Genomic DNA, 21956 nt, shown 5'->3' with positions numbered 1-21956 from the left:
GCGAGGATCTTGTGGCTGACCTGATGAAGCGTCTTTGATTTCTCAGACTTTGTCTTCCTCTTTCTTCTGCTCATCAGTTCTTCGTCCATGATGAAGAGGATCCTGCCGGCCGCTCCGGAGCCACAGCAGCTGTATCCGGGTTCGCTGAGCTCGGAGGCCCAGGGTGTGGAGCAGCGGCTGGAAGCGGTTTCCCAAACAATCCCGCTGTCCTCGCTCTGGACCGTCACCATAGAGAAGGACGGATCCATCATCAGGCAGTGGAGCTTCGTCTTGACCGCACCGTCCTGGACCACCTCTCTCAAACTGCAGGATATTTAACATTTAAGCATTCAAACATTATTTGAACGGTAAGATTTTTAATGTTTTTGTAAAGAATTCTCTTCTGCTCACCAAGCTAGCATTTATTTGATCCAAAATACAGAAAAAAACAGTAATATTGTGAAATATTTTTACTATTTCAAACAGCTGTTTTCTCTGTGAATATGTGTTAAAGTGTAATGTATTTCTGTGATCTGCAGCTGTATTTCCAGCATCATTACTCCAGTCTTCAGTGTCACATGATCTTCAGAAATCATTATAATATACTGATTTACTGCTCAACAAACATTTCTGACTATTATTATTATTATCAATATTTAAAACAGTTAAGTACATTTTTTTCAGGATTTTTTGATGAATGAATAGATCCAAAGATCAGAATTTATCTGAAATGAAAAGGTTTTGTAACATTATACACAAAAGTTCAAAAGTATTCAAAAGTTTTGAGTCAGTATAATTTTTATTTTTTTGTATTTATATAAGAAATTATATAAATTGATAGCAATAGAAATTTTTATTTAGCAGGAATGCTTTAAATTGATCAAAAGTGATGATAAAGACATTTATAATGTTACCAAAGATTTCTATTTCAGATAAATGCTGTTCTTCTGAACTTTATATTCATCAAAGAAACCTGAAACACATTATACTAAGCTGTTTTCAACATAATAATAATAATAATAGTGCTGTCAAAAGATTAATCGCATCCAAAATAAAACGTTTTTGTTAACATAATGTGTACTGTGTATATTATGTACGTATATATAAATACACACACATGCATGTATATATTTTGATGTATGTATTCATATAATTCATACTTTATATAAATATATTTAATATACGAACATAAAATTTTTCTGAAATATATACATGCATGTGTGTGTATTCATATATAAATAGTAAATATACTCAGTAAACACACACATTATGTAAACAAAAGCTTTTTTTGTATTGATTAATCATGATTAATCGTTTGACAGCACTAAATAATAATAATGAATGTTTTTGAGGATCATGTGACTGGAGTAATGATTCAGCTTTGAAATCACAGGAATAAATGACATTTGACCATATATTCAGCTAGAAAACAGTTATTTTAAATAATACAAATATTTCAGTTTTGCTGTACTTTGGATCAAATAAATGCAGGCGACTTCTTTAAAAAGCATGAACCTGTTCCAGAAGGTTTGGCTACAGCTGCAGTGTGCAGTGCTTGATCTCTTGAGCTCTCTCGTGTGTGTTTAAGGTTTTCACCTGTTGCTCAGATCCTCCACCTCGTCGTTTAGCTGTTCCTCCGCCAGCGTGTCGTCCAGAAGTGCTGTCATCTGGCTCTCTGCATCCATTATTTCCATCGTTTCCATTTTTGTTGCAGGTTGCATTAATCAGAGGCGCTTTGCAGGCAAACGGGTCGCTCTCTTCGAGTCATTTCAGCTGTGGGAACTTTCTCTAGCTCAGCATTATCTGTAAATAGCCTGATCCGGCGTCCTGTTTTCTGCCTCCGCTCGTATCTACGCGCAGGTGCCAGTCATCCGCAAAAGGTGAAATTTTAATTGTGCTTGAAGGTTTATCAGCCCATCCTGGGAACATCAAGGTTGTCCAGAGTTTAACTTTGCGATCCTGGTGTCACATTATGAAAGCAGAGATTGGGTTTTTTGCATCACCCTGCCAAACCTAAAAATACTTCACAGATACGTGAGCTTCTCAGAGGCGCTGCAGGTCATGACGAGTCCAAGGAAAACAGACGAGATGTTTATTACAGGATGGATTTATACAACACAAGTCAAATATTCACCCAGAGACCAATCAGAATCAAACATGGCACAGATCTGAGGCATCAGTCCGAGATCTGGCTGCTTCTAACATTCTATGGCTGTTTCTTACCTTTACATCTTTTAACATCTTTTTAAATACCAGCAAGAGATTCTTATGTGACATTTTTAGGCTTAACATGGTTATGGAAAGTGTAAAAATTTAAGAAAAAGCGAAAATTATGAATTTTCTATTTTTTTCTAGTTATTCTGAGCCCCAGCTTTCTCTTACGACCTTCCCTCTGATGAAGTTAAAAAGGTAACATAACATTAATGAGTGCTTAAAACACAACTGCTTAAATCTGTTTTATTAATCCACTCAAGACAACACACAAACTTAATCAAACGATGTACCAACAAAAGAAGTATTTAAAGTTACCGACAACAATTAACAAATAGAATTATAAATGAAAATGTGTGAGATCACAGAAGATTTTCACACAAGATCCGTTTGATTTTCAAAAGCTTTTAGATGTCAGTATTTATTTTTACAATCTCTGATAGTGATTTTTAAGAGGACAGGGTGAAAGAAAACCCAGAAAATCAATGAAAACCTATGATCGAGCGAAAAGGAGAAGCAGCTCAGGGTTTGTGTGATTCTCACGTTCACTGAATCACCTGCTGATGCCTGTCACTGCAGTAATGAGTGTGTGTAACTCAAGATCAGGCTGAAATCAGACACTTAAACATCCTCTGTGTGTGTGAGAGAGAGAGAGACTATGTGAGCGAGAGAGTGTGTGTGTGTGTGTGTGTGTGTGTGAGAGAGAGAGAGTGTGTGTGTGTGTGTGAGTGTGTGTGAGAGTGTGTGTGTGTGTGTGTGTGAGAGAGTGTGTGTGTGTGTGTGTGTGTGTGAGAGAGAGAGAGTGTGTGTGTGTGTGTGAGTGTGTGTGTGTGAGAGTGTGTGAGTGTGTGTGTGTGTGAGAGAGTGAGACTATGTGAGCGAGAGTGTGTGACTATGTGAGCGAGAGTGTGTGTGTGTGAGTGTGTGTGTGTGTGTGTGTGTGTGTGTGTGTGAGTTTGTGTGAGAGAGTTTGTGTGTGTGTGTGTGTGTGTGAGAGAGAGAGACTATGTGAGAGAGAGAGTGTGTGTGTGTGTGTGTGTGAGAGAGTGTGTGTGTGTGTGTGTGTGTGTGTGTGTGAGAGTGAGACTATGTGAGCGAGAGTGTGTGTGTATGTGTGTGTGTGAGAGAGAGAGTGTGTGTATGTGTGTGTGTGTGTGTGAGAGTGTGTGTGTGAGTGTGAGTTTGTGTGAGAGAGTTTGTGTGTGTGTGTGTGTGAGAGAGAGACTATGTGAGAGAGAGAGAGTGTGTGTGTGTGTGTGTGTGTGTGTGTGTGTGTGTGAGAGTGTGTGTGTGTGAGTTTGTGTGAGAGAGTTTGTGTGTGTGTGTGTGAGAGAGAGTGTGTGTGTGTGTGTGTGTGTGAGAGTGAGACTATGTGAGCGAGAGTGTGTGACTATGTGAGCGAGAGTGTGTGTGTGTGTGTGTGTGTGTGTGTGAGAGAGAGAGAGTGTGTGTGTATGTGTGTGTGTGTGTGAGTTTGTGTGAGAGAGTTTGTGTGTGTGTGTGTGAGAGAGAGAGACTATGTGAGAGAGAGAGTGTGTGTGTGAGAGAGAGTGTGTGAGAGAGTGTGTGTGTGTGTGAGAGTGTGTGTGTGTGAGTTTGTGTGAGAGAGTTTGTGTGTGTGTGTGTGTGAGAGAGTTTGTGTGTGTGTGTGTGTGTGTGTGTGTGTGTGTAGTACAAATTCAGTTGGTGCAGTAACCAGCTAATTGCTCTTCATTACCGGACCGAGGTGTTTTGTTGATGTAATTTAGTATTATTCAGCTTTATTACTAGATTCAAGAGTTTTATTCGTCACATACACAATTATACAGAGTATAACCAGCAGTGAAATGTAGGACAGGTCCGCTCCAAGGACAGTGCAGTTATATAGAATACAAATATTAAGAAAAATAAAAGAATACAATAAAATAAAAGATAATAAATATAAATGTGCAGGTCAGTATGTTGTTGACTTAAATAGTAATATAACGGGAATGTGCAAAAAAGTTGTACAGGGTATTTAAATAGCAGCATATGAGGTAGAGAGAAATTATGAATAGCTATTGATATGGTGATATTTACATGGAGTCAAGTGATGTTATGACACAGAGTTAGAGTTTAGGAGCCTGATGGCCTGGGGGAAGAAGCTCCTCCTAAGTCTCTCTGTTTTTGCCATCAGGCTACGGAAGCGCTTACCAGATGGAAGCAAAGTGAATAGCTGGTTACCAGGGTGATTTGAGTCCTTGATGATTTTGACAGCTCTATTTTTGCAGCGTTTGAGGTAGATGTCCTGCAGAGAGGAGAGAGCAGACCCTGAGATGCGCTCAGCTAAGCGCACAACTCTCTGTAGTGCTTTGCAGTCCTGATTGGAGCTGTTTCCATTCCACACTGAGATGCACTGAGTCAATACACTTTCTATGGTCCCTATGTTCATCAAATCAAGTTGATGTAAAGGGCAAGAGCAGTGTAAGCTGGTAAAGTTGTCTCTTGATGCCTGAGCTGATAGCAGTAAACCGACTCCAGATGAATGGCACATTAGTTCTGTTGCAGTGACTCATGCATCATCGCGTTCGTGTGAACACGTGATATCTGCAGCCGGAAGTGACCGAACACGTGCACTGTGCGTGACGTCAGAGTTCGGGGAGTGACGCGAGCGCGTGCGTGGTGACGTCGCGCGGAGATGATGAACGGGATGGCAGACAGCGGGAGGCAGCGACAGATGTGACGCGTCGATGAAATAAATCACCCGATAGATCGCCGCGGGAGGAGGAGGAGGAGGATGAAGATCACTGTGCATCTCTATCTGGAGCTCCAGCGACGGCTGCATGTGTGTGTTAGTCTGCTCGGATATTACTCGTCGTCTTCATCATCCTCATCTTCATCATGAACAGCGGCGTTCAGCGTCCGGTCGCGTCCAGTCGGAGTGAATCACTTTGATTCAGATTCAGCATCATCGCGAGCATAACAGCGGAGCAGATCTGAGCCAGCAAAATGGGGTATGTTACCATGATCTTACTGTGTTTACTACAGCTGCTGCTGCTTGATTTATGAATCACTGCGCAGTCGTTTGCTTCTATCCTGGAGGAGATGGTTCGGGTCTGTTGTTAGTTCTGGTTCTTCAGGAGAGTATTGTCTCAGTGCAGATCTATGCAGCAGGTCAGTGTTGTGTTACTGTGTTTCCCTCCAGTTCTCCAAAGCAGGGCCAAAAATAGCGGCGTATCTGAAGTGTGCTTCTCTCAAACCGGACATAACGAACCAGAACCAGCTGTCAGATATGAGTGTGCTGCTGCACGCCGATTGGCTGAGGCCCAGGTGACGCCATCGCTCCCTGTGATGTCACTGCAGTTATTGAATGTGTTTCTGTACTGTTCTTCAGCAGATCTGCGATTCTCAAACCTCTTTTTAGATAAAATAATTGAGATTTTAAGTTAATATTTGAATAGTTTAGATAGATGTGGGTTTACTGTGCACGTTTCCTGTTTGTAAAGGAATAGTTCAGCCAAAAATTCAAATGTGCTCGCCCTCAGATCATCAGAGATCAGGATGAGTGTGTTTCTTCATCAGGATTGTAGAAATGTGTCTCTGCATCAGTGTCTCAGCAATGGATGCTCTGCAGTGAATGGGTGCCGTCAGAATGAGAGTCCAAACAGCTGATAAAAACATCACAATAATCCACACCACTCCAGTCCATCAGTTAACATCTGGAGAAGACCAAAGATGAAACACATCCAGAGTCCATAATCCATAATAACTCTTCCTCCAGTGAGAAAGTGCATCTGCTGTTGTCTCTCACATCAAATCCAGCCACATATGTATTTAGAGCTGTTTTGGCATCTGTGCAGATTTCTCTCCTGATTCAGACCAGAACACTTTTTCACTGGAGGAAGCTGACTGAGATGTTAACTGATGGACTGGAGTGGTGTGGATTATTGTGATGTTTTTATCAGCTGTTTGGACTCTCATTCTGACGGCACCCATTCACTGCAGAGCATCCATTGCTGAGACACTGATGCAGAGACACATTTATACAAACCTGATGAAGAAACACACTCATCCTGATCTCAGATGATCTGAGGGTCAACACATTTTCAGCAGATTTTCATTATTGCGTGAAATAATATTTTAATTTAAGATGACAAAATAAATATTTAAAGTGCAAGCAGTTATTTATAACATTTTTACACAAAATAGACTACAAAAGTGTTTTCCCCTGTATTTCACCTGTGCTCCAGGTTGTTTCTTAATGCAGGCTTCTAATAAACCTGGCATGTTGTCGGATCTGGGATGAATTGTGAATGAAAAATTGGTCTGCTAAAGCATAAATGTTAATGTAAACCGTGTTGATGGTGCATTGACAGGCTGCTGGTAGATTGTGGAAATGACTCGCTGCTGTTCATCAGCCGATCAAACACTTTGATCAGATGCTGATCGCTTCAAAATGAACAAATATCTGATCAATCTGTTCTCACACATCATGCTGAGAAATACACAGAATATTCCTTACTGTAAATATTTTTGTGAATGAAAGGAAATGTTCTTTCACTTGAGCAGTGTATGTGTGTGTGTGTGTGTGTGTGTGTAATGCCATGTTTGTGCAGTGTGTGTTTGAGTGTTTTTGTGACAAATGAGTGTGTGTGTGTGTGTGTGTAATGCCATGTTTGTGCAGTGTGTGTTTGAGTGTTTTTGTGACAAATGAGTGTGTGTGTGTGTGTGTGTGTGTGTGTGTAATGCCATGTTTGTGCGTTGTGTGTGTGTGCAGTGATCGTGTCATGTCAGCGTGTGATTGGTGGGACGGTGACTGCACTGTGAGCAGATGGACTGTCTCACCCTTGGCCTGTGTGTGTGTGTGTGTGTGAGTGTGTGTGAGAGAGAGAGAACTCCTAATGTAAAAGCCTCATCAGCCAGTTTGATTTTTATCTGTTTGATTGTGAACAGAGACAGACTCACACGGGTGTTTGAACAATGGTCCGGTATTTTGTAGTCAAATCCAGTATCAGTCGTGTTTGATAAGAGCTGATTTCCTCCTGTGGATACTCGCACGCACGCGCGCGCACACACACACACACACACACTTTATTTGATTCCACATTACAAATCAAATATCATTAGGAATCAAATTTTTGGAATGATCCAACAGATTAAAACAAGTCAGCACATTGTTATGGATTATACAGTTCTAAGGGTACAGGAAACATCACCTTTTCCAAATAAACATGCTTCCTATAGTTGCTGAGATTGAACAGTACTTTGCCAGCTGTTTGGCCCTTGTTTTAGATGCAAAGTCCACGGATCGCCAGCCTGTGTACATGACCCAGACTACCAAACACCAGCACAATAAGATGGCATTTGTATCCAAGGTTCTTGATGATAGATGTCAATGACTGATATTTTAAAATCTTCAAGCAGTAAGAATCCTCCATAAACGAGTCAAATACACATGACACCTCAAATAGTGTAACTGTTTTGCCATTCTGAGAGATGTTAACGATATCTGGTGTATTAGCAATTCCTAGAAAAGTGTTTACAGATGAGTTAAACCATGCAGACTGCACAGTAGTATGTTTAAAGATCTGTTCATCAGCCACGCAGGGAATCTGAGCAGCAATGAGGTCCACGAGTCTGTCATGTCTGGCAGTATATAATCCTTTAAATGATGAACAGCTGTTCATGATGTGGGCTACTGACTCCAGGTGTTGAGGGGGTCATGCAGCAGGCAGAGGGGAATGGGTGGAGGGAAACCAGTGATGAGTTGTATTTTGTAGGAAGAACCTGCAGACGTGCTTTTACACAGAAAGTAAGAATCTCCTCACTGATGGAGGCATTGCTGTAGATGGTGTGTGATACAGAGTGGGCCGCACAGGGCAGTTTTACCAACTTACCCTGGAGTTTTAAACCGGACCAGTCCTCCATATTTTGGGCTCTTTGAATAGACAAGAGAGTCTGTCTTGATGTTCTTGGCTGGAGCAGGTGAACAATGTTGTTATGATGCAGCCTGGCTTCCACGATGACAGATGGGTCCTCTACGACTGCATCAGAGACAGGTTGGTAGTGGGAGGTCCACTTCAGTTCAGTACCTGTCCTCCAGCAGAGGTCCTTTAAGTCTGGCCAGTCTGAGGACACACCAGATCCCTGTGCCGTCCATCCAGCTTTCCATTGGTCTTTCTTTTAAAACCCAGGAAGCTGTCTTCCCCACCACATGCGTGTAACACCTTCCGTCTTTTAAAATCACACACACACACACACACACACTCACACAGGTGTGATAAATCAGTGTGAATATGTATTATTATTGAGCTCAATCAGCTACTGTCAGCAGGATGGAATCTGAATTCCATTTAAAGAGACAGTTCACCCAAAAATGACAGTCCTGTCATCATCCACTCTTCCTCATGTTGTTCAAATCTGTATGAATCTCTATCTTCTGCTGAATTTAAAATATTTTGAAAGTTGTATTTTTGAGTCAATGGGTCCAGAAACTGTCTGGTTACACAGCCGGAGGGAGAGTATGGCAGATTGATCATTTTTGGGTGAACTAACCTTTAATTTCCCCAGATTCTGTGTTTTGTGGAGGAAATGTCTGTATTCTGTTGTAAAGCGTAGAGTTTGAGCACTAGATGACTGATTTAATATTTCCACAACAATCACAGACACGAGTTTGATTGATTTTATAACCCTAGAAGCTTCTGTGTTGTACATTAAGTGAAGCTGATTATCATGACTGTATTTTCTGTTTTCTGTGTATCGTAGCTCTAGCTGATGTAGTGTATTTGAGTTTCTTACAAGCGTTTCTTTTTGTTTTTCTGGCGTTTAGTGATTTAGACGCTTCTGACTGCTGCTTTTACTTTAATAAACCAAAACACTATAGTTGCTTTTATGGTCTAAATCAAATTATAACACCAGTTACAATTGTATTTAATAATATATATTTTTGAACTCTGTTTCCACTTTTTAATCTGATTGAAATGTTAAAAATGGACAGTTTGTTATCAGTTTGTTGGCATATTGTGCAGGAGTGTGGACTGTAAAGTGTGTTTGTGAACAGAAACTCATCATCATCATCATCATCATCATCAGTAATTAATCTGTTAGAATACTAAACGCATCGTTTACTCTCCTCATGTCCTTCCAAACCTGACTCTTCAAGATCCCTCACGTTCAGCTCAGAGCAGGTTTGGAGCGAGTAAACGATGACAGAGGATGAGTTCTGGATGAACTAAGCGTTTAAATAACTGTCCTCTCACAGGATCCACACACATCCGCTTCCATTCTCTGGCAATGTGATTAATTACAGCATGAGTGAGTGTGTGTTAATTAAGAGCTGCGCTTCATTAACAACGAGAGACACTGGAGACCCACATTCAACTCCTTCTGTGTGTGTGTGTGAGAGAGTTTATATGTGTGTGTGTGTGTGTGAGAGAGAGAGCGAAAGAGAGAGTTTATGTTTGTGTGTGTGTGTGAGAGAGAGAGAGAGAGAGTTTATGTTTGTGTGTGTGTGAGAGAGAGAGAGAGAGAGTTTATGTGTGTCTGTGTGTGAGAGAGAGAGAGAGAGAGTTTATGTGTGTCTGTGTGTGAGAGAGAGAGAGAGTTTATGTTTGTGTGTGTGTGTGAGAGAGAGAGAGAGAGAGAGAGAGAGTTTATGTGTGTGTGTGAGAGAGAGAGACAGAGAGAGAGAGAGAGAGTTTATGTGTGTGTGTGTGTGTGTGTGTGTGAGGGTGTGAACTCTGACCTCTGTGACTGTAATTAACTGTGATTGTTGTCTCATGATGGATCTGTGGTCAGATAAGATGTTCTGAAGGAACAGGGAAGCTGTTGTTGCTTTGCATGCTGGGATTTCCGTGCGTCCGATGATCCTCCAGATGAACTGATAACGAAGCGCGGCGCAGATTAACTCTAGTCTCAGACTAAAGCGACGCGTTAATAGTTATTCTGCCTGGAAAATCCCTCCTAATCCAGCACGAGTCCTAATCTGAGCGTGGACTGGCTCATCTGATCTGATCTGACGGGGGATTGTGGGTACTGTGCTTTCCCATCATGCACTGCAGCTGTGTGTGTGTTTCCTGCAGAGAGCAGCCCATCTTCAGCACCAGAGCGCACGTCTTCCAGATCGACCCCAACACCAAGAAGAACTGGGTTCCCACCAGCAAACACGCCGTCACCGTGTCCTACTTCTACGACAGCACGCGCAACGTCTACCGCATCATCAGCCTGGACGGGTCAAAGGTCAGAGCCAGCCCTACATCAGTCCCAGATTCATGTTTCAATGATTGGGAGCACTTTACAGTCTCGTTTGTTAACATCAGTTAAAGGGATCGTTCACCCAAACACAACAATTCACTCTCTCTGTATGAGTTTCTTTCTCCAGCTGAACACAAAAGAAGATATTTGGATGAATACTGGTAACCAAACAGTTGCTGGCAGCCTTGACTTCTATAGTATGGAAAAAACACTGAGAGTCAATGGCTACCGGCTACACATTCTTCAAAATATCTCCTCTTATATTCAACACAAGAAAGAAACTGGAACATTTTTAATAGCATTTATTAACGTTTGTTAATGTTAATGAATGAAAATATAGTTAATTGTTTGTTTGCTAATGTTGGGTCACAATGCATTGATTTTAACAAACACTATTGATACTAAATAAAATGAAATTGTAATTTTCTGTAAAGCTGCTTTGCAACGATTTGTATCGTGAAAAGTGCTATGCAAATAAACTTGAATTGAATTTAAAAAATGTATACTTACATTTTTTTTTTTTTAACAAAATAAAGGTTATTACAGTACATTTTACAAGAAAATACAATTTCAGTTTTATTCAGTGTGCTCATCATTTCTCTGTAATTATTTGTGAAATTCAGTTTGGTAGTTACCAAATAAAACTGAACTGTAAAGAGTTACCGGATAATTTAATGACAGTTACATGCCATGCAGGTATTTTCAACATTATATATTTATTTTAATATGACCTTTTATTGAAACCCAGTTTGCAAAACCTTCTTTGAGACAATTGAGAACTGACCCTTCCACACGTTAAGGCCATAAATCAGAGCAGAAATCTTACATTTATAAACCTATGGCATTAAATGTTGCATGCACTACAAAAAAAATGAATATGTTCCTCAATATTTTTCAAGTTTTCCAGTACAAATGTCTGCACATCCTTAAATCATGATGCATTTACTGGAGATGCGGTCTTGTTTTGTGAGACACTGATCAAAAGTGAGTTTATGCTGAAAACAAGAACTAAAATCTGCCAGTGGAGGAAGAAAAATCTACTCGTTTTCTCTTTGAATTACTTGTATTTTTCTGCGCCCATTGGCAGATATTTGTTCTTGTCTTAATCATAGACTCGCTTTAATTTTGGTGAATTTCTTTGTGTCTCCTTCCATTTATTCCTTAAATTTTCTCCTTAAAATGAATCAAAAAGGTTTTAAATGTACCTTGATCAAACCTTCAGAACGCCTGTGATCTCGTGTTTTCCGCAGGCCATCATCAACAGCACCATCACCCCAAACATGACCTTCACCAAAACCTCACACAAGTTCGGTCAGTGGGCGGACAGTCGGGCCAACACCGTCTACGGCCTGGGCTTCTCCTCCGAGGCCCATCTGAGCAAAGTGAGTCCGGCCCGAGCTCCAGCTCCTCTCAGATCATGATCCACGTCTCCTGACGCGTCTCTGCTGATTTCTCTCTCTGCAGTTTGCTGACAAGTTCGCGGAGTTCAAAGAAGCGGCGCGGTTAGCGAAAGAGAAATCTCAGGAGAAGATGGAGTTAACCAGCACACCCTCGCAGGTATAAACCGCACTAAACCACCACAGACCAGCTCAGATCAGTGTGTGTGTGTGTGTGTACTTCAGACTATTGACCTCCTCGCTCGCACTGTCTCTCAAGCGCAAACCCGTCTCGTGTTTCCCGCGGCTGAAGGTAAGGAGATCCGACCGTCAGAACATCCTTAAATCCTCCAAACCCAAACAAAACCCAAACCTGTGAAACCACGCTCCGGCCAAACCGCCCCAGACACCCCAGCACTCTCCCGCTCCGCTCTGATCAGTATTGATGAGTTTAATGTCTTTTCTCTCATGATGTTGTTTAATTCTCTGAAACGCACAGATTCGGACGTCAGTGAAGGTAAGGCTTTCATCCGTGTCCCTCTGCTTTACTCGTGAGCAGTGTTGTAACGCAACGCGAGTTATGGAATCAATTACTTTTTTTAAGTAACTAGTCAATTAACACATTACTTTTTAATTTAGAAGGAAATATCGGAGTTATTTTTCGAATAAGTACCTCCAGTTCCTGTGTTTGTGATGTATTGAGTGACAGCTCTGGTGTTGAGAGAAATCAGGAGTAAGTGCAGAGTGTTGTGTGTGAACATGATCTTACTGTAGTTCTAGACTAAATATCTACATGATCTTACTGTAGATCTAGACTAAATATCTACATGATCTTACTGTAGATCTAGACTAAATATCTACATGATCTTACTGTAGTTCTAGACTAAATATCAACATGATCTTACTGTAGTTCCAGACTAAATATCTACATGATCTTACTGTAGTTCTAGACTAAATATCATCATGATCTTACTGTAGTTCTAGACTAAATATCAACATGATCTTACTGTAGTTCTAGACTAAATATCAACATGATCTTACTCTAGTTCTAGACTAAATATCTTCATGATCTTACTGTAGTTCTAGACTAAATATCTACATGATCTTACTGTAGTTCTAGACTAAATATCAACATGATCTTACTGTAGTTCTAGACTAAATATCTACATGATCTTACTGTAGTTCTAGACTAAATATCTTCATGATCTTACTGTAGTTCTAGACTAAATATCTACATGATCTTACTGTAGTTCTAGACTAAATATCATCATGATCTTACTGTAGTTCTAGACTAAATATCTACATGATCTTACTGTAGTTCTAGACTAAATATCATCATGATCTTACTGTAGTTCTAGACTAAATATCATCATGATCTTACTGTAGTTCTAGACTAAATATCAACATGATCTTACTGTAGTTCTAGACTAAATATCATCATGATCTTACTGTAGTTCTAGACTAAATATCATCATGATCTTACTGTAGTTCTAGACTAAATATCAACATGATCTTACTGTAGTTCTAGACTAAATATCAACATGATCTTACTCTAGTTCTAGACTAAATATCTTCATGATCTTACTGTAGTTCTAGACTAAATATCTACATGATCTTACTGTAGTTCTAGACTAAATATCTTCATGATCTTACTGTAGTTCTAGACTAAATATCTACATGATCTTACTGTAGTTCTAGACTAAATATCTTCATGATCTTACTGTAGTTCTAGACTAAATATCTACATGATCTTACTGTAGTTCTAGACTAAATATCATCATGATCTTACTGTAGTTCTAGACTAAATATCTACATGATCTTACTGTAGTTCTAGACTAAATATCAACATGATCTTACTGTAGTTCTAGACTAAATATCAACATGATCTTACTGTAGTTCTAGACTAAATATCATCATGATCTTACTGTAGTTCTAGACTAAATATCAACATGATCTTACTGTAGTTCTAGACTAAATATCATCATGATCTTACTGTAGTTCTAGACTAAATATCTACATGATCTTACTGTAGTTCTAGACTAAATATCTACATGATCTTACTGTAGATCTAGACTAAATATCATCATGATCTTACTGTAGTTCTAGACTAAATATCTACATGATCTTACTGTAGTTCTAAACTAAATATCAACATGATCTTACTGTAGTTCTAGACTAAATATCTACATGATCTTACTGTAGTTCTAGACTAAATATCTACATGATCTTACTGTAGATCTAGACTAAATATCATCATGATCTTACTGTAGTTCTAGACTAAATATCAACATGATCTTACTGTAGTTCTAGACTAAATATCAACATGATCTTACTGTAGTTCTAGACTAAATATCTACATGATCTTACTGTAGTTCTAGACTAAATATCATCATGATCTTACTGTAGTTCTAGACTAAATATCTACATGATCTTACTGTAGTTCTAGACTAAATATCAACATGATCTTACTGTAGTTCTAGACTAAATATCTACATGATCTTACTGTAGTTCTAGACTAAATATCTTCATGATCTTACTGTAGTTCTAGACTAAATATCTACATGATCTTACTGTAGTTCTAGACTAAATATCTACATGATCTTACTGTAGTTCTAGACTAAATATCATCATGATCTTACTGTAGATCTAGACTAAATATCATCATGATCTTACTGTAGATCTAGACTAAATATCATCATGATCTTACTGTAGTTCTAGACTAAATATCTACATTATCTTACTGTAGTTCTAGACTAAATATCAACATGATCTTACTGTAGTTCTAGACTAAATATCATCATGATCTTACTGTAGTTCTAGACTAAATATCAACATGATCTTACTGTAGTTCTAGACTAAATATCATCATGATCTTACTGTAGTTCTAGACTAAATATCTACATGATCTTACTGTAGTTCTAGACTAAATATCTACATGATCTTACTGTAGATCTAGACTAAATATCATCATGATCTTACTGTAGTTCTAGACTAAATATCTACATGATCTTACTGTAGTTCTAGACTAAATATCTACATGATCTTACTGTAGTTCTAGACTAAATATCATCATGATCTTACTGTAGATCTAGACTAAATATCATCATGATCTTACTGTAGATCTAGACTAAATATCATCATGATCTTACTGTAGTTCTAGACTAAATATCAACATGATCTTACTGTAGTTCTAGACTAAATATCAACATGATCTTACTGTAGTTCTAGACTAAATATCTACATGATCTTACTGTAGTTCTAGACTAAATATCATCATGATCTTACTGTAGTTCTAGACTAAATATCTACATGATCTTACTGTAGTTCTAGACTAAATATCAACATGATCTTACTGTAGTTCTAGACTAAATATCAACATGATCTTACTGTAGTTCAACACTAAATATCTACATGATCTTACTGTAGTTCTAGACTAAATATCTACATGATCTTACTGTAGTTCTAGACTAAATATCAACATGATCTCACTGTAGTTCTAGACTAAATATCATCATGATCTTACTGTAGTTCTAGACTAAATATCTACATGATCTTACTGTAGTTCTAGACTAAATATCTACTGCTAAATATCACTCGCTACTGTAATACAGCTAGTGTTCATTTCATTAAAATAAGCTGTCAAAATGTTTTTCAAATATCAACATGTGATATTATTGATGAAAGAATACAGTTGTAGTTTAAAGAAAAATCAGTCAATGTTTATTTATTAATTAAACAACCAAGGTTGACCAAAATGCTGTACAATATAATAATAACCAGAGAAAACACACAGACCTCCAGGAGTTTTCATACTTGCGGTTGCCAGATATCAAGAGTTTGACCCCTAATCAGAGCATCTGTCTTAAAAGGACACATTTTGTGTGTTTTACTTTACCTTATCAACCTGGCAACCATTTTTCATAATGTAGAGTGTTTATATGAATTATAGGAAATTAGATGAGGTCAAATAAAGCAGTTGACATTGTCTTGATTTGTGCTTATCAAATGACACATCATGATCAAAATATCATAATCATGAGCAAATGTGACTGTTTTAACTGACTAAAGCTAGACAAGACTTTCAGTCAACTAAAACTTGACTAAACAAAAAACAGGACAGGCTGACAGAATATGATTAAAACTAACAGAAACATCTGACAGAACTGAGAAACACAGCTGACAAGATTTAACACTAAATGCAAAGCAAAACATGATATTGAAATTATGAAATGCTTAAAAATCAGCTGATTTTGTGCTGCTTCTGAACAGAATGAGGTTATTTTATGTTAGATTGTGCTCGGGCAAAACTTTGATCTGAAGATCTGATTGAGGTTGTGTTGGTGTGATGGAGCTCTACACCTGAACTGTGTTTGAGAACACAAGAGGAAGCCAGATGTGTGTGTTTCCCAGAGGATCGAGTGTGTTTGTGTTGATCATGTGACAGGAATCAGCGACGGGCGACCTTCAGTCTCCTGTGACTCCAGAGAGCATCAACGGCACAGACGACAGAGTGACCCCCGACACAGCCTTCAACACAGAGAGCCACGCCGAGATCAACACTGTGCCCTTCCCTCACAGGTGACTACACACACACACACACTCACACACTCACACACACTTATATACACACACAGACACACACACACACACACAGAGACACACACACACACACACACACACTCTGTTCTTTATACATGAAAGGACTGTAACTCTAGAAGTCTTTTGTTTTCCAGCTCCACGTCCATCACCAAGCACTGGGAGGCCGAGCTGGCGGCTCTGAAGGGGAACAACGCCAAGCTGACGGCGGCGCTGCTGGAGTCCACGGCTAATGTCAAGCAGTGGAAGCAGCAGCTAGCGGCGTATCAGGACGAGGCCGAGCGACTGCACAAACGGGTCAGCTTCAACAAAACACAACCAAAGACAGATCACCAGTCTCTCAGGCCACTACGGCTACACATCCTCACACAGAGTCACTAATTCTCCTATGCGTTTTTTCATATTCGTAATCCAAAAAATTCATCACTCACAGAAACTTTTCACACTGAGTCCGATGCGTATTAATCCGTTGTGAAAAAATTCACAAAATGGTACTAAATGGAGTCTTCAAGCAGTGAGGATATCTAAAAAAAGAGGGGAAATGTTCCTCAAATGGTTTAGATTTATTAGCATTTGTTAGAATGGATGACGAGGGACGTAAATACAAAATTTTTACCCACTTAATAAAACCGCTTCCATATCCTAAACTTTTAAGTGCTTTTAGCATAAATGGCCACTCTATTTGGTCAAAAGCTATTTGAGCATCTAATGAAATAATCTCTGCTGGGGGTTCTTTTCTATAGTCCTTGTAAAGAACATTAAGAAGAAGCGGACATTGCAAAAAGAGAACCTGCTAGGTTTGAACCCAGTTTGATCTGGATGTATGTTTGCCTAATCTATTAGCCAGAACTTTTATTACTTTCTGATCAAAGTTTAAAAGCGCTGTAACTGGATCAATGTCATCTTTTTCTCTCTTTAAAAGTACAGAAATGTTGGCCTCATATAATGAACTCGGAAGTCTATCATTTTCATTAGAATCATTAATCGTTCTCAAAAAGTAAGGGGCTAATTTTGAACCAAAAGCTTTATAGAATTCAAAGCCATCGGGTCCTGGTGTTTTACCAGACAGGAAGGACTTAATGCCCCCAATATATCTGCTTCGGTGAACAAATCTTCTAACTCCTCTTTTGAAGCCTCACTAAGACGATCAAAAAAAGCATCAAAATCTAATTGGCTAGCATCACATTTTGTGGAGTTGAGATCAGAATAAAATTCTCTAAAACAATCATTAAAGGAGCTCTCTTCTAACGAGCTGGTTATCTGAATCAGGTGTGTTAACTAAGAGAGACATGCAAAATATGCAGAGCGTGGGGCAGGAGGACTGGAGGCTGGGCTACATCATGTGTTATTCACCGGTGAGAGAACTTTATAGCACCGTTAGTAAAAGCACTGCAATACTGCCATTCTGGCTCTGTCTGCACAGCGTGCGTGAACGCGCTGATGACGTGTCTGTCTGCGCAAACAGGGTGCGCAGAGGTATGCTAATACAGCCCTTAAAGGGTTAGTTAGTTCACCCAAAAATGTTAATTAGCCTGTGATTTACTCATCCTCGAGGTATCTTAGGTGTATGACCTTCTTCTTTCAGACAAATCCAATCGGAGTTATATTAAAAACTGTCCTGGCTCTTCCAAGCGTTATTATTGCAGTGGGTGGGTGTTTTTGTAAGAAAAATATCCATATTTCAAACGTAATAAACACTTCATCTAACTGTCATAAGTCAAAACACCTCTCAAAATGCTTGCGACGGTTGCGAAAAACACTGAAAATTTAACCTGATACTAATTTTTTTATGACGGACAAAAGTTTCGGAGGCAGTGTGTTAACGTGATCGACACAAAGTGAGGTCGTATTTATTCTTCAGTGTGAAAAGTTCAGACTCTGTGTGCAATGCCCTTAAATCTGCACAATATTGCAAAAAACAGACATTGTGATATTTCATTTTTCTGCTACATGAAAATACAGGGATTTTCACCAGATGTCTTGAATAGCTCTATTTGCAAAGAATGAATCATTCTAGAATGAACGGGATGGAAAAAATGATTGTTTAGCCTTTGAATTTAGATAATTTTTCTTACCCCATTGGCAGATATTTTTGCTTGTTTTAGGCAAAAACTAATCAAATTTGGATATTTTCAGAAAACAAGACAAAATATCTTTAGTCATTTTACTTGTCAATTGAATGCATCTTGATTAAAAAATGTTTAGATATTTATACTAGAAAACACGACTAAAATACTAAAGAAGAAAATATTTTTTCATTTCCATCAAAGCGAAGGCAGTTTCAGTAGAATGTTTCTGTGTAAAATATAATGCTGAATAATTGTCATCACTGAAGTGAATCAGTGAATCAGCGAATCAGTGAATCAGTGAATCAGCGAATCAGTGAATCAGTAGTGACTCAGTGTGTGTTTCAGGTCACGGAGCTGGAGTGTGTGAGCGGACAAACCGCCGGCGTCAAAACACAGAAAACAGAGCTGAACCAGACCATCGAGGAGCTGGAGGCCGAGCTGAAGGCCAAAGAGGAGGTCAGAGGTCACACCGTCACTGCAAACCACCCAAACACTGCTTTACACAGGCCTGAGTGTGTTTGTTCCCCACAGGAACTGGAGAAGCTGAAAGAGGAAGTGGAGAAAGCCAGCCAGCTGCAAACACAGAGAGATTCGCTCTCTCAGAAACTACAGGTGAATATTCACTGATCATGATGCAGGAGTCTATATGAGCACAAACATCACCCTCTTATATTTATATTCTGATATAGTTTAGCAATATCACGCCATCAAGAGCGCTGCTTTTAATCAATATCTGCATGATATCTGATTTATACAACAGGAACATAAACAAGAATTTCATATAGTATTTTAGACGCAATGTCATCAGTTTTGCTCAATTTCGTGAATGAAAACGGTTCTAATCAAAGCCACAGCGGATCTGTTGAGCATCAGCACATAGTGGGGATTCGTTTTGGAATGAGTCAATGAGTCAATGATTCAATGACTCATTCATAAAAACAGTCACTTACCTCATTATTGAATGAATCGGTTGAATAAATGACTCGCTCATTAACTCCTGCTGGCGATTTTAGTTCATAATTTAGAGTATCATTTCATTTTAAGTCATTTTATGTTTTAATATTTAAAAAAAAATCAATACCCATTTATTGTTATTATTATTATTATTTCTAAAGTAATTTTTTGTAGTGTCAATTCAGTGCTTTTCTCATTTAACACAATAACAATTTTAAATGATCTTTGGGTGGGTACTTTCTCATCCAATTGATGTGTGATTAATAGGCGATTAATTAGATGCACGTCATGTAATTAATCAGATTAGACGTGTTAACCGGCTGTAGTGAGTGACAGCGAGCGTTGTGCTCATCAGGAGACGGAGCTAAGGAACACGGAGCTGGAGTGTCAGCTGCTGGATCTGGAGCAGCGTCTGGAGAACCGGCGTCTGGAGAGCGAGAGCTTCAGGAAGAGTCTGCGCTCGCTGCTCGAGCTTCTGGACGGAAAGATCTTCCAGCTCACCGAGCTACGAGACAGTCTGGCCAAACTGATGGAGAGCGACAGCAGCTAGAGACCAGACGAGAGACACACTCACACACATCCTCACAGAGAGACACACACACACACACATCCTCACAGAGAGACACACACACACACACACACACATCCTCACAGAGAGACACACGCACACACACACACACATCCTCACAGAGAGACACACGCACACACACACACACATCCTCACAGAGAGACACACGCACACACACACACACATCCTCACAGAGAGACACACGCACACACACACACACATCCTCACAGAGAGACACACACACACACACATACTCTCTCACACACACACACACACACAGTTTTACACTGACTCGCTCTGGTCTGGGATCACACACAGACTGTGGATCCAGGAGAAGCGTGATGACACAGAAGACCTGGCTGTGCTCTCTGACTCTTGGCGTGTTTGGCTCACACAGGTTTTCTATAAAAACGTCACGAACAGAGCTGAAGATCCACTGCGTTTATCTGCTACTCTTCCACTCTTGAACTTCCACTGAAATCTGAGCAATACGAGAGAGAAAGGGAATCAGGTATCTCCCGTCTCACACACACCTGCGAGGACGCTTGGAGTCGCCTCTTTCCTTCCCAAACACTGTTTAAACACAAACACGAGGGGATCGGTGCACTGAGGTCAGATCACACGCGTTCCTGGGCTTTTCGTTTTTGCTCTTTATGAAGAGCAACGGTTTACTTCCTACTGTATGATTTCTGGTTATTTATTGTAAAAAAAAAAGATATCTATATATTCTAATCACAGTGGCTGCATTAAGTAGTTATTTCAAGTATAAAGATGTTTGTTTTAATTTCTCTTGTTTTTTATTATTATTTGCAGTGTGGAAATATGGTTGTTTTTTAATGTGGAGATAAACTGGCAATATTTTTGAACTCTTTAAGTATTTAAAAGGGAAACCATGTCATCAAATATGAGTTAATTTAGCAGAGAGAGTATTCTTTGCCAGACCTGTTCTCTTGTAGATGAAGCTGCCTTCGGTACTGAGATAGATGCATCAGCGGCAGTGAATCACGTCCTTCTGATCCGTGATCACGCAGAACTTCAAGGGCTCGCAGCAGTTACATGTGCTAGGTTTTGGATGGCTTTATTATTATTATTATCTTTGATTTATGACACCTTTGAATAATTGAGAATATTGATTATACCACACACTTAAACACAATTGTAATTCTGAGTTTACAGTAAAATTAAAGAGGAAAAATGATCGTGTTGTTTTTCTCTTTGTGAATGTTTGCACTCCTGTGAAGAAAATCATATTTCAGCTCAAATCAGAAGAAACCAGGAACCGATATCCTGCGTAAAGAAGAGCTTCAGGATATGTTCCTCATGTCTGTTAATGTCACTGTTACTGTGTCTGGACGCTTGGCTTCAGTAAAGTCATGTGACTTCAGAAGACCTGGATGATGAAATATGAAACTGTTGTGAGGTGGTTCTGGTTTTTGCCTGCTCTCGGTCTCGGTTTGTTTTGTGTTCAGCAGAAGGAAGAAAGTCCCACAGAACCACACGAGGTGAGGAACGATGACCGAACATGATCACTCTTGGATGAATCTTTCCTTCGATACTAGATCAGGTGCATCTCTATATGAGAAATACCGCAAAAAAGCATATTTGACTTATTTTTACTGTAAAAAAAAAATCTAAACCTTCATAAATCGAGATACGTTTACTGGAGAAGCAAAATGATTTAAGAAAACAAGTCTCATTTTTCAAAAAAATTATAAAAATGGGCTAATAAAAAAAAAAGGTTTTTCTGACCCCAGGTGCAGATTTTTTTTATTTTAAAGATGAACTCATTTAATTTTTTTCCCTTCAGAAAACAAGACTCGTCATTTTGCTGCACCAGTAAAGGTATGTTGATTTAACAACGTTTAGTTTATATATATATATATATATATATATATACTGGAAAACAAGACAAAAATACTGAAGAAGGAAATCTTTTTTTTTTTTTTTGCAATGTAACTAGTAAACAAAGACAAACTTTTGTGACACTGTAAA

The 21956-nt window shown here is 39.1% G+C and overlaps 1 protein-coding gene across 2 annotated transcripts; it reads left to right on the top strand.

Annotated features, from left to right (window-relative positions):
• Positions 1-4821: 4821 nt before the first annotated feature.
• On the top strand, positions 4822-21154 carry LOC306862014 (homer protein homolog 1-like). 2 transcript variants are annotated; one of them, XM_079404592.1, is made up of 9 exons: positions 4833-5162; positions 10230-10386; positions 11652-11783; positions 11866-11958; positions 16222-16355; positions 16511-16670; positions 18788-18898; positions 18974-19054; positions 19752-21154. In XM_079404592.1, exons 1-9 carry the CDS (start codon positions 5158-5160, stop codon positions 19944-19946), a joined length of 1068 nt encoding a protein of 355 aa, XP_079260718.1. In that variant the 5' UTR covers positions 4833-5157; the 3' UTR covers positions 19947-21154. The 2 variants fall into 2 exon arrangements, with proteins under 2 accessions (XP_079260719.1, XP_079260718.1); XM_079404593.1 differs by lacking the exon at positions 10230-10386 and having other exon boundaries at positions 4822-5162.
• Positions 21155-21956: the final 802 nt, after the last annotated feature.

Source organism: Barbus barbus, assembly GCF_936440315.1.
Source record: "Barbus barbus genome assembly, chromosome: 43".
NCBI classification, from domain to species: Eukaryota; Metazoa; Chordata; class Actinopteri; order Cypriniformes; family Cyprinidae; genus Barbus; species Barbus barbus.
Note: the sequence above shows the minus strand (reverse complement) of the source record. Positions and strands in the feature narration are given on the sequence as shown.